This window comes from Triticum dicoccoides, chromosome 5B (genome assembly GCF_002162155.2).
Source record: "Triticum dicoccoides isolate Atlit2015 ecotype Zavitan chromosome 5B, WEW_v2.0, whole genome shotgun sequence".
Lineage (NCBI taxonomy): Eukaryota > Viridiplantae > Streptophyta > Magnoliopsida > Poales > Poaceae > Triticum > Triticum dicoccoides.
The window spans coordinates 355144114-355169412 of record NC_041389.1 but is presented as its reverse complement, the minus strand read 5'-3'; the positions used below and the strand labels follow the sequence as shown (position 1 = coordinate 355169412).

At 47.1% G+C, this 25299-nt stretch overlaps 1 protein-coding gene across 1 annotated transcript in view; it reads right to left on the bottom strand.

Moving 5' to 3' along the window:
* Window positions 1-24532, bottom strand: part of LOC119309517 (endo-1,4-beta-xylanase 4-like) — a 48790-nt gene extending 24258 nt beyond the window's left edge. The window contains exons 1-3 of the mRNA XM_037585507.1: window positions 24388-24532; window positions 23464-23686; window positions 23022-23088 (exon numbers count right to left, since the gene is read on the bottom strand). Coding sequence (XP_037441404.1) covers window positions 23022-23088; window positions 23464-23686; window positions 24388-24490 — 393 coding nt within the window. The 5' untranslated portion in view covers window positions 24491-24532. The remainder of the gene's footprint in view (window positions 1-23021; window positions 23089-23463; window positions 23687-24387) is intronic.
* Window positions 24533-25299: the final 767 nt, after the last annotated feature.

The window sequence follows — 25299 nt, the reverse complement described above, 5'->3', positions numbered from 1 at the left end:
ACTCTTGGTTATTTCGTGCCTTTACTTTTGCAAGCCTACTTGTTGTTACATCCTTGCTTGCTTGTGTGCTAGTTGTTATTGCATCATATAGGTTGCTCACCTAGTTGCACATCTAGACAACCTATTTTGTTGCAAAGTTTAATTTGGTAAAGAAAAGCTTAAAAATTGTTAGTTGCCTATTCACCCCCCCTCTAGTCAACCATATCGATCCTTTCAATTGGTATCAGAGCCTCGTCTCTTTATTAAGGACTTTGCCGTCCGAAGAGTATGGTTGACGTCAACGACGGTGCGGAGGAACACTCCGGTGTGAATCCCATCTCGTCTTCGGCCGAAGGGGGAACCTCGGTCTCTCGTGAGGAATTCAATGTGGCTTTAGACACATTGAAAACCTCCATGACGGCCGAGGTTAAAAGCATGTTTACTGAATTCCTAGAGGGACTCAAACTATCTACCTTGCCGATGAAAGTGGGTGATCCCACTAACAAGGTGACGGATGCTAACCCCGACAAGGGGGAAGCTAATAGTGAAAAGAGTCCGTCTACTAGTGGTAGAAATGGCACCGGCATCTATACCCATGTGGAACCCCCGGTGTATAAAGGACCGATCCCCTCTACGCATTTGAATCATGCCGGTCCTCCTCCTAAATATGTGAAAAATGAAGATTTTGATTCTTGGGTCTATCGCTTCAAGCGTCATTTAAAACATGTGAATACTAACCTTTGGAGAATTATTGAAGAAGGTTTCTATCCTCATGATCCAAGCAACTTCACCCCTCGAGAAGAAGTGGACAACCAATTCAATGAGAGTGCTCTCTTCATCATCCAAGATGCTATCCTTCCCGAAGATCTCCCTCATCTTAGACCTCATGTCATGGCTAAAGAAGCATGGAAGTGTGTCGAGCGTATGTATAGAGAAAGTGCTAGCATTCAACGCTCCAACTATGAAGTGGTGCAAGATGAAGCCGATGAGTTTGCAATGAAAGAGGATGAAGAACCTCGTGAGCTCTTTCGAAGAGTGACCAAACTTGCGGTCGCACTCCGAGATCATGGGAGTAAAGACATGGATGACAATTGGATCAAGCACAAGTTCCTCAAGGCCATGATGCCCTACAACAAGGCCATGTCCTCCGTCATCCGCCAAAGACCGGACTTCCACTCCATGACCTCTGGTGAAGTGTTGGATGAGTTCATTGCAATGAACATCTTGGATAAGACCGCCGATAATGCGGTGCTCCGTTCCCAAAGGGCAAAGAAGCCCAATCTTGCCTTGAAGGACAAGGTTAGTGTGGAAGAAGAAGAAGAAGAGGAAGATGAGGAGAGCAACCCCGAGGACACAAAGTATGATTATCATGAGCACATGGCTCTTGCCTCAAGACAGTTTTGGAGTAAGAAGACTACAAGACCCAACTTCAACAAGAACAACTCAAGTGGCCTCAAAGGGAAGCAACGAGTTAGAACTTGTTTCAACTGTGGCAATGTCAGTCATTTCGTTGCGGATTGTCCATACGAGAAGCGGGAAGACAATGGCGGCAAGTTCATTCGAAAAGACAAAGCCAAGTCCTTGCCCAACAAGAACAACTTCACGAAGAAGACTCCTTCTCGCGGGTTGGTGGTTCAAGAAGAATACCGTGAGGATGACGATGATGATGAAGATGGTGAAACAATGGCCATGGCATCCTTTGCCATTGTCTCAACTCCTCGGGTGTCTCTATTCGATGCACCTAACGAGAACATCACCGCCAAGTGCCTCATGGCTAAGGCCACCAACAAGGTAACGCCCAACATCAAAACCACCATTATTCCTAACCCTTCTTCAACGGATGACTTTGATAATGGTAAGGGGTCTAATGAGGAGATCAATGAATTTGAGTCCTTCATGAGTAATCTCAAGGGCAAATCCAAGAAGCATTTCGTTGCTCTCTTGGAACAACTTGGTGAAGCCAATGACATGATCGAGGCTCATGAAGAAACCATCACTAAGATGGAAAGTCATAGTCGTGACTATGCCGATGAGATATCGGATCTCTCTAATGCTCTTGAGGAAGAGCGTGAGCATCGTTTGGCTCTTGAGGAGTCACACAATGATGGTCACGCCAAACTAAAGAAAGATCTTGATCATGCTCTTGCTGTGTCTCGTGTTCTAGCTTCCGAGAAGGCTAAACTTGGGGTTGATCATGTTAGACTCACGGAGGAGTTTGATGTACTTGACAAGGCCCACAAGGTCTTGAAAAGTGCTCGTGCCACCCTCAAGGAGTCTCATGCTCAACTCCAAGTTAAGCTAACTAAGGAAAAGGCCACATTTCCTCACATGGTCTTAATTGATAATGCAAATGCTACTAACCCATGTTGTGAGGATGTGCATCTTGTGGAGGAAAATGCCAAGTTGAAGGAACAACTCGAGAAAGGTCTTGTGTCATGCATACAAGGCGAGAAGAACCTAAATGACCTTTTGAGCAATCAAAAGGAAGTTGTGGGAAAGGAGGGAGTTGGGTTCGCACCCAAGTCCAAAACCAAGAAGAAGAACAAGGAGAAGAAGAGCAAGACCAATCGACCTCCTCCGCTCACGCAAACCTTTGTGAAGGAGGGAGAAGGTGCTCCTAAGGAGAAGAAGAACAATGGGAAGAGCGGTGAAGCCAAAGAGCGCAACGCCATCTCTCCCAACAAAGCCGACGACTTTAACCCCTCTTATGTGTTGTGCCGTGCTAGTGATGGACATGTTTATGCTAAATTTGTTGGTTCTCCTTATGAGTACATTGAATGGTCTATTTGGGTTCCCAAGACCCTTGTTACTAACATCAAAGGACCCATTACTCAATGGGTACCTAAAACCAAGCATTGATCTCTTGTAGGTGTTTGCTTCCGGTGGGGGATCATGGTTGCTCGACAGTGGAGCAACAAATCATATGACCGGGAGCAAGGACTTGGTGGTGGACGTGCACAGTATCCCATCTATGCCCACCAATGTCGAATGGGGTGATGCCTCACATTCTAAGGTATTGGGTCTTGGCAAGGTTGTCATTTCTCATGATCTAACGATCGAGAAAGTCATGCTTGTTGAGTCCCTTGCGTTCAATTTACTTTCCGTTCGTCAACTCGCACTCGTGGGTTTTGCCACCTTCTTTGATATTGATACCATGGCTCTCTTGTGGAGCAAGATTCTTAAAGTAGCTTTTGTTGGGCATGTCGAGAACGGTCTCTATGTGGTTAACTTCTCGGAGCAACCCACTAAGACCGCGACATGCCTAATGGCTAAAGTTGATGTGGGATGGCTTTGGCATCGACGTTTAGCCCACGTCAATATGAGATCTTTGCAAAGTCTTCTCAAGGGGGACCATGTTCGTGGACTAACAAATGTTAGTTTTGCCAAAGATCATGCTTCAGTGCTTGTATCGAAGGAAAGCTTCATGAAAAGGCTCACCCTCCTTCAACCATCATCTACTCGAAGAGACCCTTGGAGCTCCTTCACATGGATCTCTTCGGGCCTCCATCTTTTGATAGTCTTGGAGGGATAAAGTATTGCTTGGTGATTGTGGATGATTATTCAAGATACACTTGGGTATACTTCTTCAAGAGGAAGAGTGAGACTCAACAAACCGTCATCGACTTTGCAACTGAAGCTCAACGTCAACACAATGCAAAGATCTTGACAATAAGAAGTGACAACGGCACCGAGTTCAAGAACTACACCTTGGATGAGTTTCTTAGTGATAAAGGGATCAAGCACCAATATTCCGCACCATATACCCCTCAACAAAATGGTGTTGCGGAGAGGAAGAACCGGACATTGATGGATGCGGCAAGGACCATGATGGCGGAGTTCAAGTCTCCATACAACTTTTGGGCCGAAGCCATCAACACAGCTTGTCATGCATCCAATCGGCTCTATCTCCGCAAAGGCTTGAACAAGACTCCGTATGAGATACTCACCGGGAACAAGCCCAATCTCAAGTACTTCCGGGTGTTCGGGTGTAAGTGTTTCATTCTCAAGAAAGGTGTTCGTTTGTCTAAATTTGAAGCTAGAGCTCATGAGGGCATATTTGTTGGTTATGCTACAAACTCTCATGCTTACCGTGTTCTCAACAAGTCCAACGGACTCATTGAGGAGACGTGTAACGTGGAGTTTGACGAAAATAACGGCTCCCAAGTGGAGCAAAGTGGTACTTGTGATGTAGGTGATGAAATTCCTCCCCAAGCCATAAGAAGAATGGGTATTGGTCAAATCCTACCCATTGAGGAACCCCTTGTGGCTGAAGGAGAAGGACAATGCTCTACTCAAGTAGAGCCATCACCTCATCAAGACCCACACGCTTCCGAAGAACAAAGTGAAGGCCCTCAACCTTGTGAAAAAGACCAAGGGCAAGATCAACCTCAAGATGGTGGTGAACCTCTAAATGATGCCCAAGGTCAAGTTCTCCCCCTCGAGCAAGTTCAAGATCAAGGACAAGCTCAAGATCAAGAACAAGCTCAAGACGGCGCTCAAGATGATCAAGTCAACCCTCCCTCCACATCCGAGGAGGAATTAGAGCGTCGTGCCGCGAAAATTGCTTCCAAGCTCACCACTCAAGGCCATCTGATGGAAAATGTATTTGGAAGCCTAAGAAAGGGGGTAAGCACTTGTAGACAATTAGCAAACTATTGTGACATCACGCGTTTGTCTCTTGTGTTGAACCCCAAAAGGTCTATGAGGCGCTCGAAGACTCGGATTGGCTCAATGCCATGCATGAAGAACTCAACAACTTCGAGTACAACAAAGTTTGGAGATTGGTGCCAAGGCCATCGGGGAACCACAACGTCATTGGAACAAAGTGGATCTTCAAGAACAAGCAAGATGCTCATGGGAACATCATTCGCAACAAGGCAAGATTGGTAGCACAAGGCTACTCCCAAGTCGAGGGTATCGACTACGGTGAAACCTTTGCTCCCGTTGCTCGTCTTGAATCCATTCGTTTGTTGATTGCATATGCTTCCCATCACAACTTTAAGTTGCAACAAATGGATGTGAAAAGTGCTTTTCTTAATGGTCCCATTAATGAGTTGGTCTATGTCAAGCAACCCCCCGGGTTCGAGGACCCCTACTTCCCGGATCATGTGTATCAACTCGATAAGGCACTCTATGGCCTTAAACAAGCCCCACGTGCGTGGTATGATCACCTTACCGAGTTGCTACAAGATCGTGGATTTGAAGTAGGACAAATCGATCCCACTCTTTTTACTAAGAAGGTCAAAGGGGAGTTGTTTGTATGCCAACTATATGTTGATGACATTATCTTTGGTTCTCCTAACAAAGCTTTCAATGAGGAATTTGCCGCTCTCATGACCTCCAAGTTCAAGATGTCTTCGATGGGAGAGTTGAAGTTCTTCCTTGGTTTTGACATCAAACAAAGAAGAGAAGGAACCTTCATCAACCAAGCCAAATACACTCAAGACATGCTTAAAAGATTCAAGCTAAGTGACGTCAAACCGGCTACTACACCAATGCCTACCAAGTGCCAACTTGACCTCGATCCCAATGGTAAAGCGGTGGATCAAAAGGTATATCGCTCCATGATTGGCTCCTTGCTTTACCTTTGTGCATCTAGACCGGATATCATGTTGAGTGTGGGGATGTGTGCATGTTTTCAAGCCGCACCAAAGTAAAGTCACTTTGTGGCGGTCAAGCGAATCTTCCGATATTTGGCTCATACCTCAAACTTTGGCTTATGGTACCCAAGAGGAGCAAACTTCAAGCTTGAAGGCTTCACGGATTCCGATTGGGCGGGAGACAAAGTGGATAGGAAGTCCACTTCCGGAGGATGCCAATTTCTTGGTTGCTCTTTGGTAAGTTGGTCTTCCAAGAAGCAAAGTTGTGTGTCTCTCTCGTCCACCGAAGCGGAGTATGTGGCGACCGGTAGTTGTTGTGCTCAACTCCTATGGATGAGGCAAACTTTAAAGGAGTATGGTGTCATTTGTGACAAAGTGCCTCTTTGGTGTGATAATGAAAGTGCCATCAAGATTTCTCTCAACCCGGTGCAACACTTCAAGACGAAGCACATTGAGATTCGGTATCACTTCATCCGGGATCACATTAGGTGAGGGGAGATCGAGCTCAAGTATGTCAACACTCATGATAACCTTGCAGATATTTTCACGAAGCCCTTGGATGAAGCAAGATTTCGCGAGTTAAGGCATGAGCTAAATATCATTGATTTGAGCAATGTGACTTGAACCCGTGCACCCCCCACCACACTCAATTTGTTGTCTAGTTTAGGTGTAGGCATGGAAATAGGGGGAGTGTTGTTCTCTCAATGAATTCTCCCTCCCCCCATTATGCATAAAACGATCAACTCTTTCACATTAGCCATTTTTTATGGTTCTTGTGCTTCAAAGACGAGTTTTGGTCATGGGCCCAAGGATAATTCTTCGCGGTGCCATACCAATTGACTCAAACATAGGTGGCTCCGGCCACCGCCCTCTCTTGAGAGAGGCCTGAGCTCGCTCTTTTTTTTGTTGTTTGCTTTGAAGGAGTGGGCTCCGGTTCGTTGTTTCGTGTGCGGTGTCTTGTTGGTCTTTCTCTTGTCTTTGCCTTCCCGTTCTTCTCGGTGTGCTTGTCTTCTTGTTGGTCTAGAAGCATTTTTTGGTTGCTGGCGGTACTACCGTCGCTAGCGAGCGGTACTACCGCTCCAAGCGGTACTACCGCCCTCCAGCGCGGTACTACCGCTGAGAGGCGCGGGCGGGGGTTATATCGGGGCAGGGGGAGTTTCTTCTCCCCCATACCCATTCGCACGCCCCCTCACCTGTTCCTCTCTCTCTCCAGCAACCGGCGCCGCAGGAGGGCTCTGGAGGATCTCCCTCTCTGGGCCGTCCCTCTCCATTCCCTTCGGTGGAGACGATCCCCACCTTGTCCTCTTGCCATGGATACCGGTATTGCCCCCGTTCTCTTGTTCTTTTTGTCTAGGTTTCCAATCTAGCATCTTAGGGGCAGTAGCGGTTGCATCTTTAGATTTTTGGCCAAATCTAGGCTTGAGTAGGATGGAGAATGCTTCTAGGCAGTTTGGATTAGTGTTTGGTTGGAGTATTTTTGAATTTGGTAGGACGGAAGTACCGGATCTGACCACGGTAGTAGGAAACTGTTGTTTCCCCGCCTCGAGCGGTACTACCGCTCTCCCCGAGCGGTACTACCGCTGTGAGCGGTACTACCGCTCTCTAGAGCGGTACTACCGCTTGGAGCGGTACTACCGCTTGGAGCGGTACTACCGCTCAAGGGTCACGGTACTACCGCCCTCTACCAGATTCCATCCTACTCCTACCTCTCAGTGATCCTCTTTGTTCGTGTTTGTGGCTTATGCTCGTTCTTTCTGGTTGCTTGTGTGTTTTGTGTGTGTGGTTCCAGGTGATGAGGTTCCTGAGCATCAGGCTCGCGGTGTCAACCCCGGTCGTGCTTCGTCCAAGCGCTACCGCACCACTAAGCCTGCCGGAGGATCTTCTAGTGCTCCACCTCCTCCCCAACTACAGAAGAAGCCTGGGGTCAAGCCAAAGCAAACTAAAACCGTGCCAGAATGCCGCCCAAGGAGTTCTGGGCAAGGCGCTGCCACAACCCGTATGAGGTAGATCAAGTTCCCACTTTGGTCAACCGTCCGTTCTGGAATAGGTTCCAGTTTGCCATCTATTTTGATGTCCTCAAAGCCAAGAAGAATCTCTATGTCAACATGCACTCCATCGACACCGGGCATATGGAGAATGATCCTGACTACTTTGGTGAAGCTCTTCAGATGTGCACTCAGCTAAACATTCTCGGGATCATGCAATTCAACAAGGACTATGATGCTGATATTGTGGCCCAATTCTATGCCACAGTTCACCTTGGGACCGATGAGGACAGGACTCTGACTTGGATGACAAATGGCAAGTTGCTGTCAATCAAGTGGAAAGCTTTCATGCAGTTGATTGGGGTGGAAGATCTTGGACTTGAGTCTGCTGTCGGCTTTCGCCCCCACCGTCGAGCCAATGCCACTCACAAGCAAGCTCTGTGGCCCTACAGCACTCTGAGGATCAACCATGAGACGAAGAAGGAGACCTATGAGCTGCCTGCCTATCTGGACATACTTCACTGTATCTTCAGAGAAACTCTTTTCCCTCGCATCGGGAATCTGGACCAGGTTCACTCTTATCTCGTGGACATGCTTCTCTTCTGTCAGCGGGAGAAGGGGCAGAGCACCGGAGAGTCCTTGGATATCTCTCATGTTATGTGGTCTGAGCTGGTTTCTGCTATCTCCGAGCGCAAGTGCCCGATTTATGGTCCGTTCATTATGCTGCTCATTGAGAAGGCCTGGGATCGTGTCTATCCCAAGGTGGTGCTGGAGATTGGAGACCTGGTTTCTCACAATGTCAAGCGTCTGAGGAAGAAGGATAACTGGGGCACTCAGGCCCCTAGGACTGGAGTTCCTTCATCTGCTGCTGCCATGGAGACTGAGGAGGAGTTTGGGGCTGAGGCTGAGGATGAAGATGATGACTACTTGCCTTCTGAGGCAGAGCCCTCTTGGGCTAAGAAGCTCAAGTCTAAGATGAATAAGCTGTTCTGCATGAAGGCTCACGGTCAGTACATGACTCATGTGGCTGAGAACAAGGCTCGAGGTCGTCACAAGGAGCTCATGCGTCAGTTGGGTGCTACAGTCAAGAGTGGATCTGAGGACCAGCTTACTGAGGAGGAGGAGTGGATTCAGCAGCACTGCCCGTGGACCGATTCTGAGGCCAAGCACTTCCAGACTGACGACGGTGGTGCCGATGATTCCGCTGGGCTCTGATGCGTGTGTCCCTCATTTGCTCTCACCTGGGGCCGTAGCAGCACTCCCTCTCCTTTTTGGTGTCTCGATGCCAAAGGGGGAGAGAGCTTAGGGATTTGCGAGTTGTGTCTTTCGTCTCTTATTCGTGTGTCTTGTCTTGTTCGTGTTTTTCCTCGCATCTGCTTTGGTTGGTTTGTCTGTGAGACCTAAGTTCGAGTGAGACTTAAGTACGAGTCATATGGTGTGAGACATATGCTACCTTACCTTTCCAGTATCAATATCTATGTCTATCTAGCTTATGTGCTGCGTGTTTTTCCTGTTATATCATATCATCTATGCTGCTCTCATACACCATGCTTAGATTGTTGGTCTCTAAAATTTAGGGGGAGCTCTGATCCTAGTATGTGTGCTGTGCAGTCCAAAGCACTTATCTAAATAGCACACATCTAGGGGGAGCCCATCTACATGTTAGGACCGTAGGGTTTGTATGCTTACTCTATATCGTGTTTATGCAAATCCCATATTGTCATCAATCCACCAAAAAGGGGGAGATTGTAAGGGCATATTTATCCCATAGTGGTTTTGGTGATTGATGACAATGCTTTTGCAGACTAATCATGTGCGTTAAGTTCTTTCAGAGAATCATCCATTGGCACGAGACGATTTCCTCTCCTCGGTGTTTTTTATTCAAGACGGTGTAGCTCCTGCGTTTCGTTGTTGGCGGACTAGTTTCGTAGGAGTCACCGTACTATTAAGAGGGGATCCGCTTTGGTAAGACTAGGGTGGAATCAACATGTACACATCCTTATCACACCCGTCGTCTTCCTTTCGCATCTTTGGAGCTGCACTTCTCTTCCGTACCTGCTTCGCCCTGTGCCAGCGGTAGTACCGCGGTCTACACCGGTAGTACCGCCGAAGCCCCCTAGCGGTAGTACCGCCCCACGAAGCGGTAGTACCGCTCTAAGCGGTAGTACCGCTCCACAGAGCGGTAGTACCGCTCGCGGGCTTCGGCCGTAGTACCGCGCCTACTGCCGCCTCGATTCGAGACGGTGTTTTCTCGTGTCGGGTTTTGCGGCACTAGTAGCGGCAGTAGAAGCGGTAGTACCGCTCCGAGCGGTAGTACCGCTCTACTCCCGCGGTAGTACCGCTCTGGGGCCAGTGGCCTGACTTCCTCTTCAGCGCGGTAGTACCGCTAGGTAGGGAGCGGTAGTACCGCTCTCAGTGGTAGTACCGCCCTTCCCCTGCGGTAGTACCGCCCTGTGCGGGGCTGCTCAGTGGGGTAACGGTTGGATGTGTTCCCCCACTATATAAAGGGGTCTTCTTCCTCCTAGTTTACTCACCTCTTTCCCCCAAAGCTCCATTGTTGCTCAAAGCTCCATTTTCGCCCGATCTCTCTCCCTAGCCAATCAAACTTGTTGATTTGCTCGGGATTGGTTGAGAGGGCCCAGATCTACACTTCCACCAAGAGAAATTTGATTCCCCCCACTTATCCCTTGCGGATCTTGTTACTCTTGGGTGTTGAGCACCCTAGATGGTTGAGGTCACCTCGAAGCCATACTCCGTTGTGGTGAAGCTTCGTGGTGTTGTTGTTGTTGTTGGGAGCCTCCGATTGTTGTGGAGATTGCCCCAACCTTGCGTGTAAAGGTTCGGTCGCCGCCTTCAAGGGCACCAATAGTGGAATCACGGCATCTCGCATTGTGTGAGGGCGTGAGGAGAATACGGTGGCCCTAGTGGCTTCTTGGGGAGCATTTTGCCTCCACACCGCTCTAACGGAGACGTACTTCCCCTTAAAAGGAAGGAACTCCGGTAACACATCCTCGTCTCCACCGGCTCCACTCTTGGTTATTTCGTGCCTTTACTTTTGCAAGCCTACTTGTTGTTACATCCTTGCTTGCTTGTGTGCTAGTTGTTATTGCATCATGTAGGTTGCTCACCTAGTTGCACATCTAGACAACCTATTTTGTTGCAAAGTTTAATTTGGTAAAGAAAAGCTTAAAAATTGTCAGTTGCCTATTCACCCCCCCTCTAGTCAACCATATTGATCCTTTCAGGGATTACTTTGGTACCTTCCTACCAAACTTACGGCAAGGTTTACATCAGGTCTGGTACACAACATGGCATTCATAATAGACCCTATAGCTGAGGCATAGGGGATGACACTCATCTTTTCTCTATCTTCTGCCGTGGTCGGGCATTGAGCCGAGCTCAATTTCACACCTTGGAACACAGGCAAGAACCCCTTCTTGGACTAATCCATGTGGAACTTCTTCAATATCTTATCAAGGTATGTGCTTTGTGAAAGACTTATGAGGCATCTCGATCTATCCCTATAGATCTTGATGCCTAATATGTAAGCAGCTTCTCCAAGGTCCTTCATTGAAAAACACTTATTCAAGTAGGCCTTAATGCTGTCCAAAAGTTCTATATCATTTCCCATCAAAAGTATGTCATCTACATATAATATGAGAAATGCTACAGAGTTCCCACTCACTTTCTTGTAAACGCAGGCTTCTCCATAAGTCTGCATAAACCCAAACACTTTGATCATCTCATCAAAGCGAATGTTCCAACTCCGAGATGCTTGCACCGGCCCATAAATGGATCGCTGGAGCTTGCATACCTTGTTAGCATTCTTAGGATCGACAAAACCTTCCGGCTGCATCATATACAGTTCTTCCTTAAGATAGCCGTTAAGGAATGCCGTTTTGATGTCCATTTGTCATATCTCATAATCATAGTATGCGGCAATTGCTAACATGATTCGGACGGACTTCAGCTTCGCTACGGGAGAGAAAGTCTCATCGTAGTCAACCCCTTGAACTTGCCGATAACCCTTAGCGACAAGTCGAGCTTTATAGATGCTAACATTACCATCCGCGTCCGTCTTCTTCTTAAAGATCCATTTGTTTTCTATCGCTCGCCGATCATCGGGCAAGTCTGTCAAAGTCCACACTTTGTTTTCATACATGGATCCTATCTCAGATTGCATGGCTTCAAGCCATTTGCTGGAATCTGGGCCCGCCATTGCTTCTTCATAGTTTGAAGGTTCACTGTTGTCTAACAACATGATTTCCAGGACAGGGTTGCCATACCACTCTGGTGTGGAACGTGTCCTCGTGGACCTACGAAGTTCAGTAGTAACTTGATCCGAAGTACCTTGATCATCATCATTAGTTTCCTCTCTAGTCGGTGCAGGCACCACAGGAACATCTTCCTGAGCTGCGCTACTTTCCGGTTCAAGAGGTAGTACTTCATCAAGTTCCACTTTCCTCCCACTTACTTCTTTCGAGAGAAACTCTTTCTCCAGAAAGGACCCGTTCTTGGCAACAAAGATCTTGCCTTCGGATCTGAGATAGAAGGTATACCCAATGGTTTCCTTAGGGTATCCTATGAAGACACATTTTTCCGAATTGGGTTCGAGCTTTTCAGGTTGGAGTTTCTTGACATAAGCATCGCATCCCCAAACTTTTAGAAATGACAGCTTAGGTTTCTTCCCAAACCATAATTCATACGGTGTCGTCTCAACGGATTTAGACGGTGCCCTATTTAAAGTGAATGTAGCTGTCTCTAGAGCGTATCCCCAAAATGATAGCGGTAAATCGGTGAGTGACATCATAGATCGCACCATATCCAATAGAGTGCGATTTTGACGTTCAGACACACCGTTACGTTGAGGTGTTCCAGGCGGCGTGAGTTTTGAAACGATTCCACATTTCCTTAAGTGCGTACCAAATTCGTGACTTAAATATTCTCCCCCACGATCTGATCGTAAGAACTTTATCTTTCGGTCACGTTGATTCTCTACCTCATTCTGAAATTCCTTGAACTTTTCAAATGTCTCAGACTTGTGTTTCATCAAGTAGACATACCCATATCTACTCAAGTCGTCAGTGAGAGTGAGAACATAACGATAGCCTCCGGGAGCCTCAACGCTCATTGGACCGCACACATCAGTATGTATGATTTCCAATAAGTTGGTTGCTCGCTCCATTGTTCCGGAGAACGGAGTCTTGGTCATTTTGCCCATGAGGCATGGTTCGCATGTGTCAAAAGATTCGTAATCGAGAGACTCTAAAAGTCCATCAGCATGGAGCTTCTTCATGCGCTTGACACTAATGTGACCAAAGTGGCAGTGCCACAAGTATGTGGGACTATCGTTATCAACCTTACATCTTTTGGTATTCATATTGTGAATATGTGTAACATCATGTTCCAGATTCATTAAGAATAAACCATTGACCAGCGGGGCATGACCATAAAACATATCTCTCATATAAATAGAACAACCATTATTCTCAGATTTAAATGAGTAGCCATCTCGTATTAAACAAGATCCAGATACAATGTTCATGCTCAAAGCTGGCACTAAATAACAATTATTGAGGTTTAAAACTAATCCCGTAGGTAAATGTAGAGGTAGCGTGCCGACGGTGATCACATCAACCTTGGAACCATTCCCGACGCGCATCGTCACCTCGTCCTTCGCCAGCCTCTGCTTATTCCGCAGCTCATGTTTTGAGTTACAAATATGAGCAACCGCACCGGTATCAAATACCCAGGAGCTACTACGAGTACTAGTAAGGTACACATCAATTACATGTATATCACATATACCTTTAGTGTTGCCGGCCTTCTTGTCCGCTAAGTATTTGGGGCAGTTCCGCTTCCAGTGTCCGCTTCCCTTGCAATAAAAGCACTCAGTCTCAGGTTTGGGTCCATTCTTTGGCTTCTTCCCGGCAACTGGCTTACCAGGCGCGACAACTCCCTTGCCGTCCTTCTTGAAGTTCTTCTTACCCTTGCCTTTCTTGAACTTAGTGGTTTTATCGACCATCAACACTTGATGTTCCTTTTTGATTTCCACCTCCGCTGATTTCAGCATTGAAAATACTTCAGGAATAGTTTTCACCATCCCCTGCATATTATAGTTCATCACAAAGCTCTTGTAGCTAGGTGGGAGCGACTGAAGGATTCTGTCAATGACCGCCTCGTCCGGGAGGTTAATGTCCAGCTGGGACAGGCGGTTGTGCAACCCAGACATTTTGAGTATGTGCTCACTGACAGAACTATTTTCCTCCATCTTACAACTATAGAACTTGTCGGAGACTTCATATCTCTCGACCCGGGCATGAGCTTGGAAAACCATTTTCAGCTCTTCGAACATCTCATATGCTCCGTGTTGCTCAAAACGCTTTTGGAGCCCCGGTTCTAAGCTGTAAAGCATGCCGCACTGAACGAGGGAGTAATCATCAGCACGTGACTTCCAGGCGTTCATAACGTCTTGGTTCTCTGGGATGGGTCGTCACCTAGCGGTCCTTCTAGGACATATGCTTTCTTGGCAGCTATGAGGATGATCCTCAGGTTCCGGACCCAGTCCATATAGTTGCTGCCATCATCTTTCAGCTTGGTTTTCTCTAGGAACGCGTTGAAGTTGAGGTTGACATGAGCGTTGGCCATTTGATCTACAAGACATTTTGCAAAGGTTTTTAGACTAAGTTCATGATAATTAAGTTCATCTAATCAAATTATTTAATGAACTCCCACTCAGATTAGACATCCCTCTAATCATCTAAGTGATACATGATCCGACTCAACTAGACCATGTCCGATCATCACGTGAGACAGACTAGTCATCATCGGTGAACATTTCCATGTTGATCGTATCTTCCATACGACTCATGTTCGACCTTTCGGTCTCTTGTGTTCCGAGGCATGTCTGTACATGCTAGGCTCGTCAAGTCAACCTAAGTGTTTTGCATGTGTAAATCTGTCTTACACCTGTTGTATGTGGACGTTGGAATCTATCACACCTGATCATCACGTGGTGCTTCGAAACAACGAACTTTCGCAACGGCGCACAGTTAGGGGGAACACTTTCTTGAAATTATTATGAGGGATCATCTTATTTACTACCGTCGTTCTAAGCAAATAAGATGCAAAAACATGATAAACATCGCATGCAATAAAATAGTGACATGATATGGCCAATATCATATTGCTCCTTTGATCTCCATCTTCAGGGCGCCATGATCATCTTCGTCACCGGCATGACACCATGATCTCCATCATCATGATCTCCATCACCGTGTCTCCATGAAGTTGTTCGCCAACTATTACTTCTACTACTATGGCTAACGGTTTAGCAATAAAGTAAAGTAATTACATGGTGTTTATTCATTGACATGCAGGTCATACAATAATTAAAACAACTCCTATGGCTCCTACCGGTTGTCATACTCATCGACATGCAAGTCGTGATTCCTATTACAAGAACATGATCTCATACATCACATATATACCATTCATCACAACCTTTTGGCCATATCACATCACAAGGCATATGCTGCAAAAACAAGTTAGACGTCCTCTAATTGTTGTTGCATGTTTTTACGTGGCTGCAATAGGATTCTAGCAAGAACGTTTCTTACCTACGTAAAAGCCACAACGTGATATGCCAATTTCTATTTATCCTTCATAAGGACCCTTTTCATCGAATCCGATCCGACTAAAGTGGGAGAGACAGACACCCGCTAGCCACCTTATGCAACTAGTGCATGTCAGTCGGTGGAACCTGTCTCACGTAAGCGTACGTGTAAGGTCGGTCCGGGCCGCTTCATCCCACAATGCCGCCAAAATAAGATAAGACTAGTAGTGGCAAGAAAATTGACAACATCTACGCCCACAACAAATTTGTGTTCTACTCGTGCAAAGAAATTACGCATAGACCTAGCTCTGATACCACTGTTGGGGAACGTTGCAGAAAATAAAAAATTGCTACGCTTCACCAAGATCAATCTATGGAGTCATCTAGCAATGAGAGAGAGGAGTGCATCTACATACCTTTGTAGATCACGAGCGGAAGCGTTCAAGAGAACGGGGTTGAGGGAGTTGTACTCGTCGTGATCCAAATCACTGAAGATCCTAGTGCCGAACGGACAGCACCTCCGTGTTAAACACATGTACGGTTGGGGAAGACGTCTCCTCCTTCTTGATCCAGCAAGGGGGAGGGAGATGTTGATGGAGATCCAGCAGCACGACGGCGTGGTGGTGGAAGTAGCGGTGATCTCGGCAGGGCTTCGCCAAGCTCAGTGAGAGGGAGAGGTGGTACGGGGGGAGAGGGAGGCGCCAGGGACTAGGGTGCGGTGACCTCCCTCCCCCTCTTTATATAGGGGGCCTAGGAGGTGCACCGGCCCCCTAGAGATCCCATCTCAAGGGGGGCGGCGGCCTAGGGGGGGGGACTTGCCCCCCAAGTCAAGTGGGGCGCCCCCCCACCCCTAGGGTTTCCAACCCTAGGCGCAGGAGGAGGCCCAAGGGGGGCGCACCAGCCCACCAGGGGCTGGTTCCCGTCCCACTTCAGCCCATGGGGCCCTACGGGATAGGTGGCCCCACCCGATGGACCCCCGGGACCCTTCCGGTGGTCCCGGTACAACACCGGTGACCCCTGAAACTTTCCCGGTGGCCGAAACTGGACTTCCTATATACAATTCTTCACCTCTGGACCATTCCGGAACTCCTCGTGACTTCCGGGATCCCATCCGGAACTCCGAAAAACTTTCGGGTTATCGCATACTAATATCTCTACAACCCTAGCGTCACCGAACCTTAAGTGTGTAGACCCTACGAGTTCGGGAATCATGCAAACATGACCGAGCCAGCTCTCCGGCCAATAACCAATAGCGGGATCTGGATACCCATGTTGGCTCCCACATGTTACACGATGATCTCATCGAATGAACCACGATGTCGAGGATTCAAGTAATCCCGTATACAATTCCCTTTGTCAATCGGTACGTTACTTGCCCGAGATTCGATCGTCGGTACCCCAATACCTCGTTCAATCTCGTTACCGGCAAGTCACTTTACTCGTACCATAATGCATGATCTCGTGACCAACCACTTGGTCACATTGAGCTCATTATGATGATGCATTACCGAGTGGGCCCAGAGATACCTTTCCGTCATATGGAGTGACAAATCCCAGTCTCGATCCGTGTCAACCCAACAGACACTTTCGGGGATACATGTAGTATACCTTTATAGTCACCCAGTTACTTGTGACGTTTGGTACACCCAAAGCATTCCTACGGTATCCGGGAATTACACGATCTCATGGTCTAAGGAAATGATACTTGACATTGGAAAATCTCTAGCAAACAAACTACACGATCTTGTGCTATGCTTAGGATTGGGTCTTGTCCATCACATCATTCTCCTAATGATGTGATCCCGTTATCAATGACATCCAATGTCCATAGTCAGGAAACCATGACTATCTGTTGATCAACGAGCTAGTCAACTAGAGGCTCACTAGGGACACTAGTCAACTAGAGGCTCACTAGGGTCTTGTCCATCACATCATTCTCCTAATGATGTGATCCCGTTATCAATGACATCCAATGTCCATAGTTAGGAAACCATGACTATCTGTTGATCAGCTAGTCAACTAGAGGCTCACTAGGGACATGTTATGGTCTATGTATTCACACATGTATTATGATTTCCGGATAACACAATTATAGCATTAATAATAGACAATTATCATGAACAAGTAAATATAATAATAATAATTTTATTATTGCCTCTAGGGCATATTTCCAACAGCGGGTACCATTGAACTCTCCACCGAGGTCACCTTCGTAGCAAGCACATCCGAGCGGCCACTAACTAAGGCGTCATGCCCAGCAGAATCAAGAAGAGGTAGTGAGTGCTCAAACAGATCATCACGGTCCACCCAATCACTCCACAGTCGAGGAGGTGCAGAAGCAGGCTCAAACGAACCAAATATCAGTGAGTTCATAGGCGTAGAAGTAGGTGGTGGCGCCCACTTCCCTGGCGCCACCGAGGCGTGTTTTGTGCCCGGGGTGTTGGACTTATCTCGTCCAGTGTCATCCTCTCGCTGCTCCTTGTTGCCCGAGCCGTCATCCTTATCCGTCATATCCACATCATCCCCAGCCATGGCCTCCATGAACAGATCGTAATCCTCCAACTCAATGTCCAGGTAATAGAGCTTCTCCACATGCGTCCACCTGACCACATCTGGTATATACTCAATGTCCACAACACTCACAAGCAGCCGTGCCACCCCATTAGCTCGAGTAAACTGCATATCCACACATTCCGTTTTCCAAATGAGTGTCCCAAGGCTGGCTGCAACCTGAACATCATGCAGAGGCTTAGGCGGCGCCCTTGAAAAGCGCAACCAAATCTTAGGTAAAGGCTTACCCTTTGGTTCAGCCTGTTTCCACTCATCGAACTCCAAAATACACTCCGTACCGGGAACCCTGCACATACCAAAACTCGGGAGCTTCTTCAAGTCCTCCGTTGATGGAAAATCCACCTTATACATTTTAGCCTCAATCATGATAAGCTCCCAACGAAAGTTCCTTGGAGAAAGCTCATTCAACCGCTGCAAAATCTGAGCCTCTGATAATACACCTTTTGTCACCTTGACGATCCCCGTGGTCGAAATCTACGGCGTGTCCGGGACCACAACCGCACAGGGGGACTCAAAGAACATCAGCTCAGGGCAACACACCCCATAAATCATGATTCCAGGCATCGGTTCATGCAGCAACAGACACTCTCCCGAAGCATGCACCGGCTTGAGGCAAGTATCGCAAAGCTCCGTGTTACATTCCGTAATGAAGTAATCCTGTTCACCGCATCTATAACAAAACATTTTTTCTTTCTTTCTCGCCCACTTGTCTACTCTATCAGACTTAGATTTTTCATTTGCTCTGGCAAAATTCGTGGCTATTTCGGTCACCGGTTCTGTGGGTGCAGTCTGAACAATAGCCGCCGCCGTGTCCTGACCCGACACACCTGACGGTTGCACAACACCGACTGACTCCGAAGAATCCATTGGCTCAATGGAGTCCGTAACCATGGTCATCGGCGGGGCAGGTTGTCGCTGACAGTGGGGAGGCTGACGAGTACCCCCCCGGTCCACCACGGAACCCACAATAACCTAATGTGTCCCATCGAAGAATCGGGGGAAGACGACGGCTGCGACGGGCAACATCTCCGCTCAACCCTTCGTCCTGGTGGCGGGCGAAACTCGGGTGTCTACCAACTCCAAGACATTCATAGATTTTCCTAGTTGGTAAAGAAAACCTCTTACCTGTCTTTTCTTTCGATGGTTCGTTTGAATGTCATTTGGCAGTGAAATAATGTGGATCTTTGGGTGTAGTGATGCTTTTGTGCATTTGGGAGAGCACGAACAAGAACAAATCATGCTTAAATAGTATGATGGTTGATTTAGTTGCGGCAAATGATTTTGATCTTGATGGCGCGTCGGTGCTGCAGTTTGAGCGATTGAATGAGGAGGACAAATATGACGAACTGTGGATCAATCTCATTTCTCCAGTTCTTCAAGGAAGAAAGGAATTCAGATCGTAAACTACACCAGGGGTGAGGATGCTGCTCTTGTGAGGGCATGGCAGGATATTACTCTTGATGCGATCCGTCAGAAAGATCAAATGAGTGCATACTATTGGAGGTGCGTCAAGGAGGGTTCCATCATAAACTTAGGCTTAAATCCAACCAAACTCTCAAATCTCTCACAAACTGATAGGAGTATGATTCAAGACACGTGCAACCATTGGGATAGTTGTTTGGAACAAGTGAGGAACTCTCCTCCTAGAGGTGTCACCAGTGACCAATATGAGAACACTCATGTTATTTTTTTATTGCCGCATTTTCATAACTTTAAGCATTTTCAAAGAGTACTGGATGTCAATGAAAAGTGGAAAACGAGGAATGAGGAGGCTCCTCCAGAACATGGGAGGCCGTGGAACATTTCCTCTTTGGTATTGGATGACAGCGAGAAAGATGATGGTGATGGAGGATAGGGTGGCTAGAAGTCCCACACCGGTGTCTAGCGTGGAGTGGCCCCACAGAAGGAAAGGGGTCAAAGGATATGCCCAAGAAACAAGGAGAGGTGCAGGTGTTAAAAAGCAAGATTGATGAGTTGATCAGTTCAAGGAATCAATACGCGAAGAAGAGGAAACAAGAAAAGTTGGAGATAGAGAAGAGTAAGCTTGAAAAGTAGGGGCCAAGGTTGAAAGCTATGCATGAAAACTGTAAGCCCATGGAAGAAATGCTGGCACGTAGGCTTCAACTTAAGGAGAATCTCTTTTTTTGCAAGAGTAGAATCAGTTGATGCAAGAGAAGGTGTCCGAGGAAAACCGGTTGATGATGTTTGATCCCACTACCATGAATCCAACATCAAGATCATTCTTGGAGGTGTGCGGGCTCGGGGGACAAGTGGACGGCTTCTTTGGTGGAGCGGTGCTTCATCTTACTCATTGATGGCGGCAGATCTCGGTGGCGTGACGCAGTGGAGACTGTGCGTAGATGGACTCGCGCAGGAGGAGGACGTTGTCTGGCGTCATGGTGGCGTCGATGGCAGAGAGGCCTGGCAAGTTCGGTGTGTTAGTTTCTGCTCTGAAGATGGATTCGTGGTAGACGGCGGCAACGACACATGAGAGTGTGTCGAACCGGTTTATACCCTAAACCCAGTATGTGGCTCGGTTGGGGCCTCCGACTTTAGATGTTAGGTTTTGGTGCGATGTCTGTTTGATATTAAGCTCGGGCTATCGGCACCCCTCCATCAAGTGGTTAGGAGTAGCAACAATTGTTGCTACGATGGTGGCTTTGGACAAACTGGTGTACTACTTTATAAGGTCCTTGTGAATAATTAATAAAATGATTGCATGCATCGCCCAGATGCAGAGGCCGGGGGCAATCCTCCTTTTGTAAAAAAATAAATCCAACGTCAAGATCATTTTGGTAGTTAATGCGAGTGATCATGCGTTTTAGGATGACATGGAGCGCCCAACATACTATTTGTATATATCGGTTGAATGTATGAATGATGCTTTATCTTTTTTTTCATGCAGCTTGTTTAATTTGTTTACATAATTGCTCACGTAATGATACAAAACGTTCCATCCAAATTCATTTTTTTTAATGAAAGAGGGGGTTTCCTCCAATTTCATTAATGAAACCAAACTAGGATCGACCAACATATCCCGTCCAAACTAGTCGGGTTCGAAACATACTACAAGGTTCAACACAAAAGACATGCAGCACCATTAATGTCTGAAGGAAACCCCCTCTTTCATACATTCCGGCCATCCAAATCCAAATCCCAGTGTGGCTCAGTTTGAGAACAAGATGTGAGGAAGTGAGGATGTCTGATTCAAATGTGCCGGTCATCCAAATCCAAATTCAAATGTCTGAACAAAAAGATCGTTTCATCAAAACGGGTGAACAAAAAGAAGGAAAATGAGATATGACGAATCTGTGCTTGTGCGTCGCCTTGGCCACAGTGCCGGCCGGCGATGGACACGCAGCAGCGCAGTGAATCAACAGAATTGCATACACAGATATTTTGGTGGGCCAGTTCAACAACCTGAGCAACTCAACTGAAACCGGAACAGAGAAACAGAAGGGTCATACAGGAACAAAACTTGGCACATAACAGAATGCAAACAATTGGCCGAAAGTCCGAAACTGAACCAAGGTGCCTGCCATGTAAACTGGAGAAGCATCCATTCGTCTATTCCAACAGAACAGAAGCCATGTGATGATAACAGCAGGAATTAGCATCCCTTAAGCACTGCATCACCATCGAGAGTATTTAGGGGGTCATTAACAGAATCCATGATGCTACAGGAATCCATAGGGAGTACTATTCAGCTAGAATACGTATTTAGGGTGTTTAAACTATGGTATCAATCAAGAAGCTACTATGGTATCAATCAAGAAGCTAATATAAGGAGACGGTAGGGTAAATTCAGCTGGTGCGTGTCACTTGGGTATCCCTTTCTCTTGCTGGCCAGTGCAGTGCTTCACTCCCTGGGTTTCAGCTTCTTCTTCGTCCTCGTCTGAAAATTAAGTGTTGAAACAGGGTTAAGTTGGCAGCCACAAGTGATTCAAATCTCTAGGAGTGGGTTATCAATCCATTGCACACACTGCTGTGGAATCAGTAGATCGACGACCGATTCAGCACACCAGAATATGGAGAGCAGCACACAGCACAAATATAACTCAAGGAGACATAATAACATATACAGAGCTGTAGTAGTTATCTCTGTCAGCGTCACATTGATGCAAAGCACTAGTGAGCTGACTTGGCACATTTGACTCTAAAACCAAACATCATGAATTTGTATGTGTCAATGATAAAGACTTAGAGAAGGTGTTTGATGCAATAACTGAAGCCAAACAGCATGGACAGGACAATATTATGGTGACCAAGGCAAAGAGACATTGACATGATAGCGTCATTATGTCTAGATTGATACACAACTGTAGTGTAGTTAGCTCCACTATATATGTGTCTAAAATGCTACAGTACTACTCCGATAACTCTGAAACAAGCATCATAAATAGGTATGGATGGTGAAGAACAGAATGTATTCGATGCTAATATGACTACTGCGGCATGACAAAACGAAGAACATGCATGAACAGTATCTATCAAGTCAAATAAGCAAGTGACACCAACAAATAGAATTAAAGTTAGCACCTACTGCACAAGTGATAGAAATCTCCACGAGCAGGGTATCACTCGATTGCACACACTGTTGCAGAATGAGGATTACACGTGGCAGAATATAGAGAGCAGTACACAACACAAATATAACTCAAGTACACGGCATAACATGAACAAAGCTGTAGTAGTAAGCTCCCTGCCTCCCTTAGCATCTAGAATGATGCAAAACACTAGTGAACTGACTTGGCATATTTACTCTGAAACAGGCATCATGAGATTGTTTAATTATATTGATCATAGAAGACCTACAGAAGGTGTTGATCCTACAATGACTAGAGCCAAATAACATGGACAGGACAATATTTATGGTGACCAAGGCCAAGAACATGAAGGATGATAGCATAGTAAGCTCCATTATTTGTAAACTGATACATAAGTACTCCCTCCGTCCGAAAATAGTTGTCATCAAAATGGACAAAAAGAGATGTGTCTAGAACTAAAATACATCTAGATACATCCCTTTTTATTCATTTTGATGACAAGTATTTTCGGACGGAGGGAGTACCTTCCAATAACTCTGAACCAAGCATCATAACAAAACACTGTGATGAAAAACACAATATGTTGGACACCCAAGTGACACGCATATATGCTGACTGAGGTATGTTGAAACAAAGAACATGCACGGACAGCATACATAAAGGCTAGTAATAAGGCCAAGCATGTAAGATGATAGCAAAACAATAGGTCGCAGTTAAGGCTCACCTCGTTGCAGTGGCCACATTTCTTCTTGCGGCAGTTGGCAGACCTGACGGGAAGGCGTGCATAGCACCTGCAAAACAAAATTGCTGTAATGTTAGGGCATCTCTACGTTGCCATTGCAGTGATTGCACACAAAATTGCTTCTCAACGATTATCTTCTTATGCAAAACATGAGAGTCAATGGGCATATGACAAGGAAATGTTTAATAGTCGTCATATGCCACTGCTAATTACTCCCTCCGTTCGTAATTACTTGTCTCGAAAATGGATGTATCTAGAACTAAAATACATCTAGATACATCCATTTTCGCGACAAGTAATTCCGAACGGAGGGAGTATAACAAACAAGCACATCGATCAGAGATAGCTCATAGCAACCACATCTTCAAACATCACACGCATGAACTTGACCAGACGAGGGTTAGGCATCGATTCAGGGGCTTACTTGCGGCAGACGAGCTTAAGCTGCCTGTACTTGAGGGCGAGCTGAAGGAGGTTGGGCTCGATCTTGGGGTAGGTCCCCCCCTTGCCGGTGCCGCCCCTGCCGCCGTGGAGGCGGAGCACGAGGTGAAGCGTGGACTCCTTCTGGATGTTGTAGTCCGCCAGCGTGTGGCCTTCTTCCAGCTGCTTCCCTGCGAAGATGAGGCGCTGCTGATCCGGCGGCACATCTGCAGTTAATTACAGCAGTCCATCAAGCGGGAGACCAGTAATCAGAGAACCAACCAACACTAATTTAAGATGAACAGCAGTTAGATTTGGTATTCAAATCGGGTTCAAAACTAAAATGCGTCGCTCGCCGGTTGCCGAAGAAAGAAGACGATCCCATCACTTAGGAAACTCATAAACGCAAGCCGATCTAACCCTACTTGCGGGCCTCGTTTCGGATCAAACATGGAATCTATTGATGTGAAGCTAGCTTGACTGCAAAACACGACCAATCGCCCAGATCGCGCGCTCTGCTCTGTTTACAACCTACATGAACAGCGACAGGAAGCAAGTACTACTCGGCAATCTACCAATCGAACACGAACAAGCATCGCCTGGATTTGATGCGCGCATGGGTAAACCGAAAACGAAGAGCAAAACAAGCGCCTCCAAAGGCCGATCGAAACAAACAGACGCAAGGAAAAACGCAGAGAAATGTTTCTAGCTAGCATCTCCCGGGTTCGATTGGAAACAGGCATGGGTAAACAAAAAACCAGGATCGAAACAAGCGCCTCCAATTCCGAGGACCGATCGACACTAGAACATGAGCGCAACAGATGCAAGGACAGGGCTGCCGGGCGGCGAGCAGAAGGAGCAAAGGTTGCTCGGCGAGCGTACACACCGATGCGGCACAGAGATGAGCGGCGGGGAGATGTTTCGCTACCTTCCTTGTCGTGGATCCTGGCCTTGACGCCGGCGATGTCGTGGCCGCCCTCGACCTCGAGCGTGATCATCTTCCCCGACGGCGTCTTGACGAAGATCTGCATCTTCGCGGGTCGCCGGAGTGCAGTGGCGGTGGCGGTGGCGATGGTGTGAGTTGGTGTGGAGCTGGATGGACCGCGCCGCGGACTTGGCGCACCTTATATAGAGTGGAGCGTGTGAGGGGGAGGGATCGGAGAGGGGCTTGGACTTGAGTTGACGCGTCCGCTACGAAACCCTCGGAGCCCGACGCCGTGGGTGGATGGATAGGCCCGAATGGAGCGTGAGTGTGGAAACGCTAAGCCCTGCAGGGCTCGGCCCGGCCCGGCCCGGGGATTTTGGTAACTGACCGGTGGACCGCTGGTGTCGTGCCGAGAAAGTTCGATGATTTCACTCTCTGGGGAAAAGTGTTTTCTTTATTAATTAACAGCAGCAAGTTCTTTTTTTTCAAGAAAATTTTCGATCTATTCATCTTCAATCATGACAGTACAACGAATACTAGAAATAATAAAAATTACATCCAGATCCATAGACCACCTAGCGACGACTACCAGCACTGAAGCGAGCCGAAGGCACGCCGCCGTCATCGCCCCTTCATCACCGGAGTCGGACACAACTTGTTGTAGTAGACAGTCGGGAAGTCGTCGTGCTAAGGCCCCGTAGGACCAGCGCACCAGAACAGCAACCGCCGCAGATGAAGAATAACGTAGATCAGAACGATCCAATCCGAAGACACGCGAACGTAGACGAACAACGACGAGATCCGAGCAAATCCACCAAAGATAGATCCACCGGAGACACACCTCCACACGCCCACCAACGGTGCTAGACGCGCCGCCGGAACGGGGACTTGGCGGGAAGACCTTTATTCCATCTT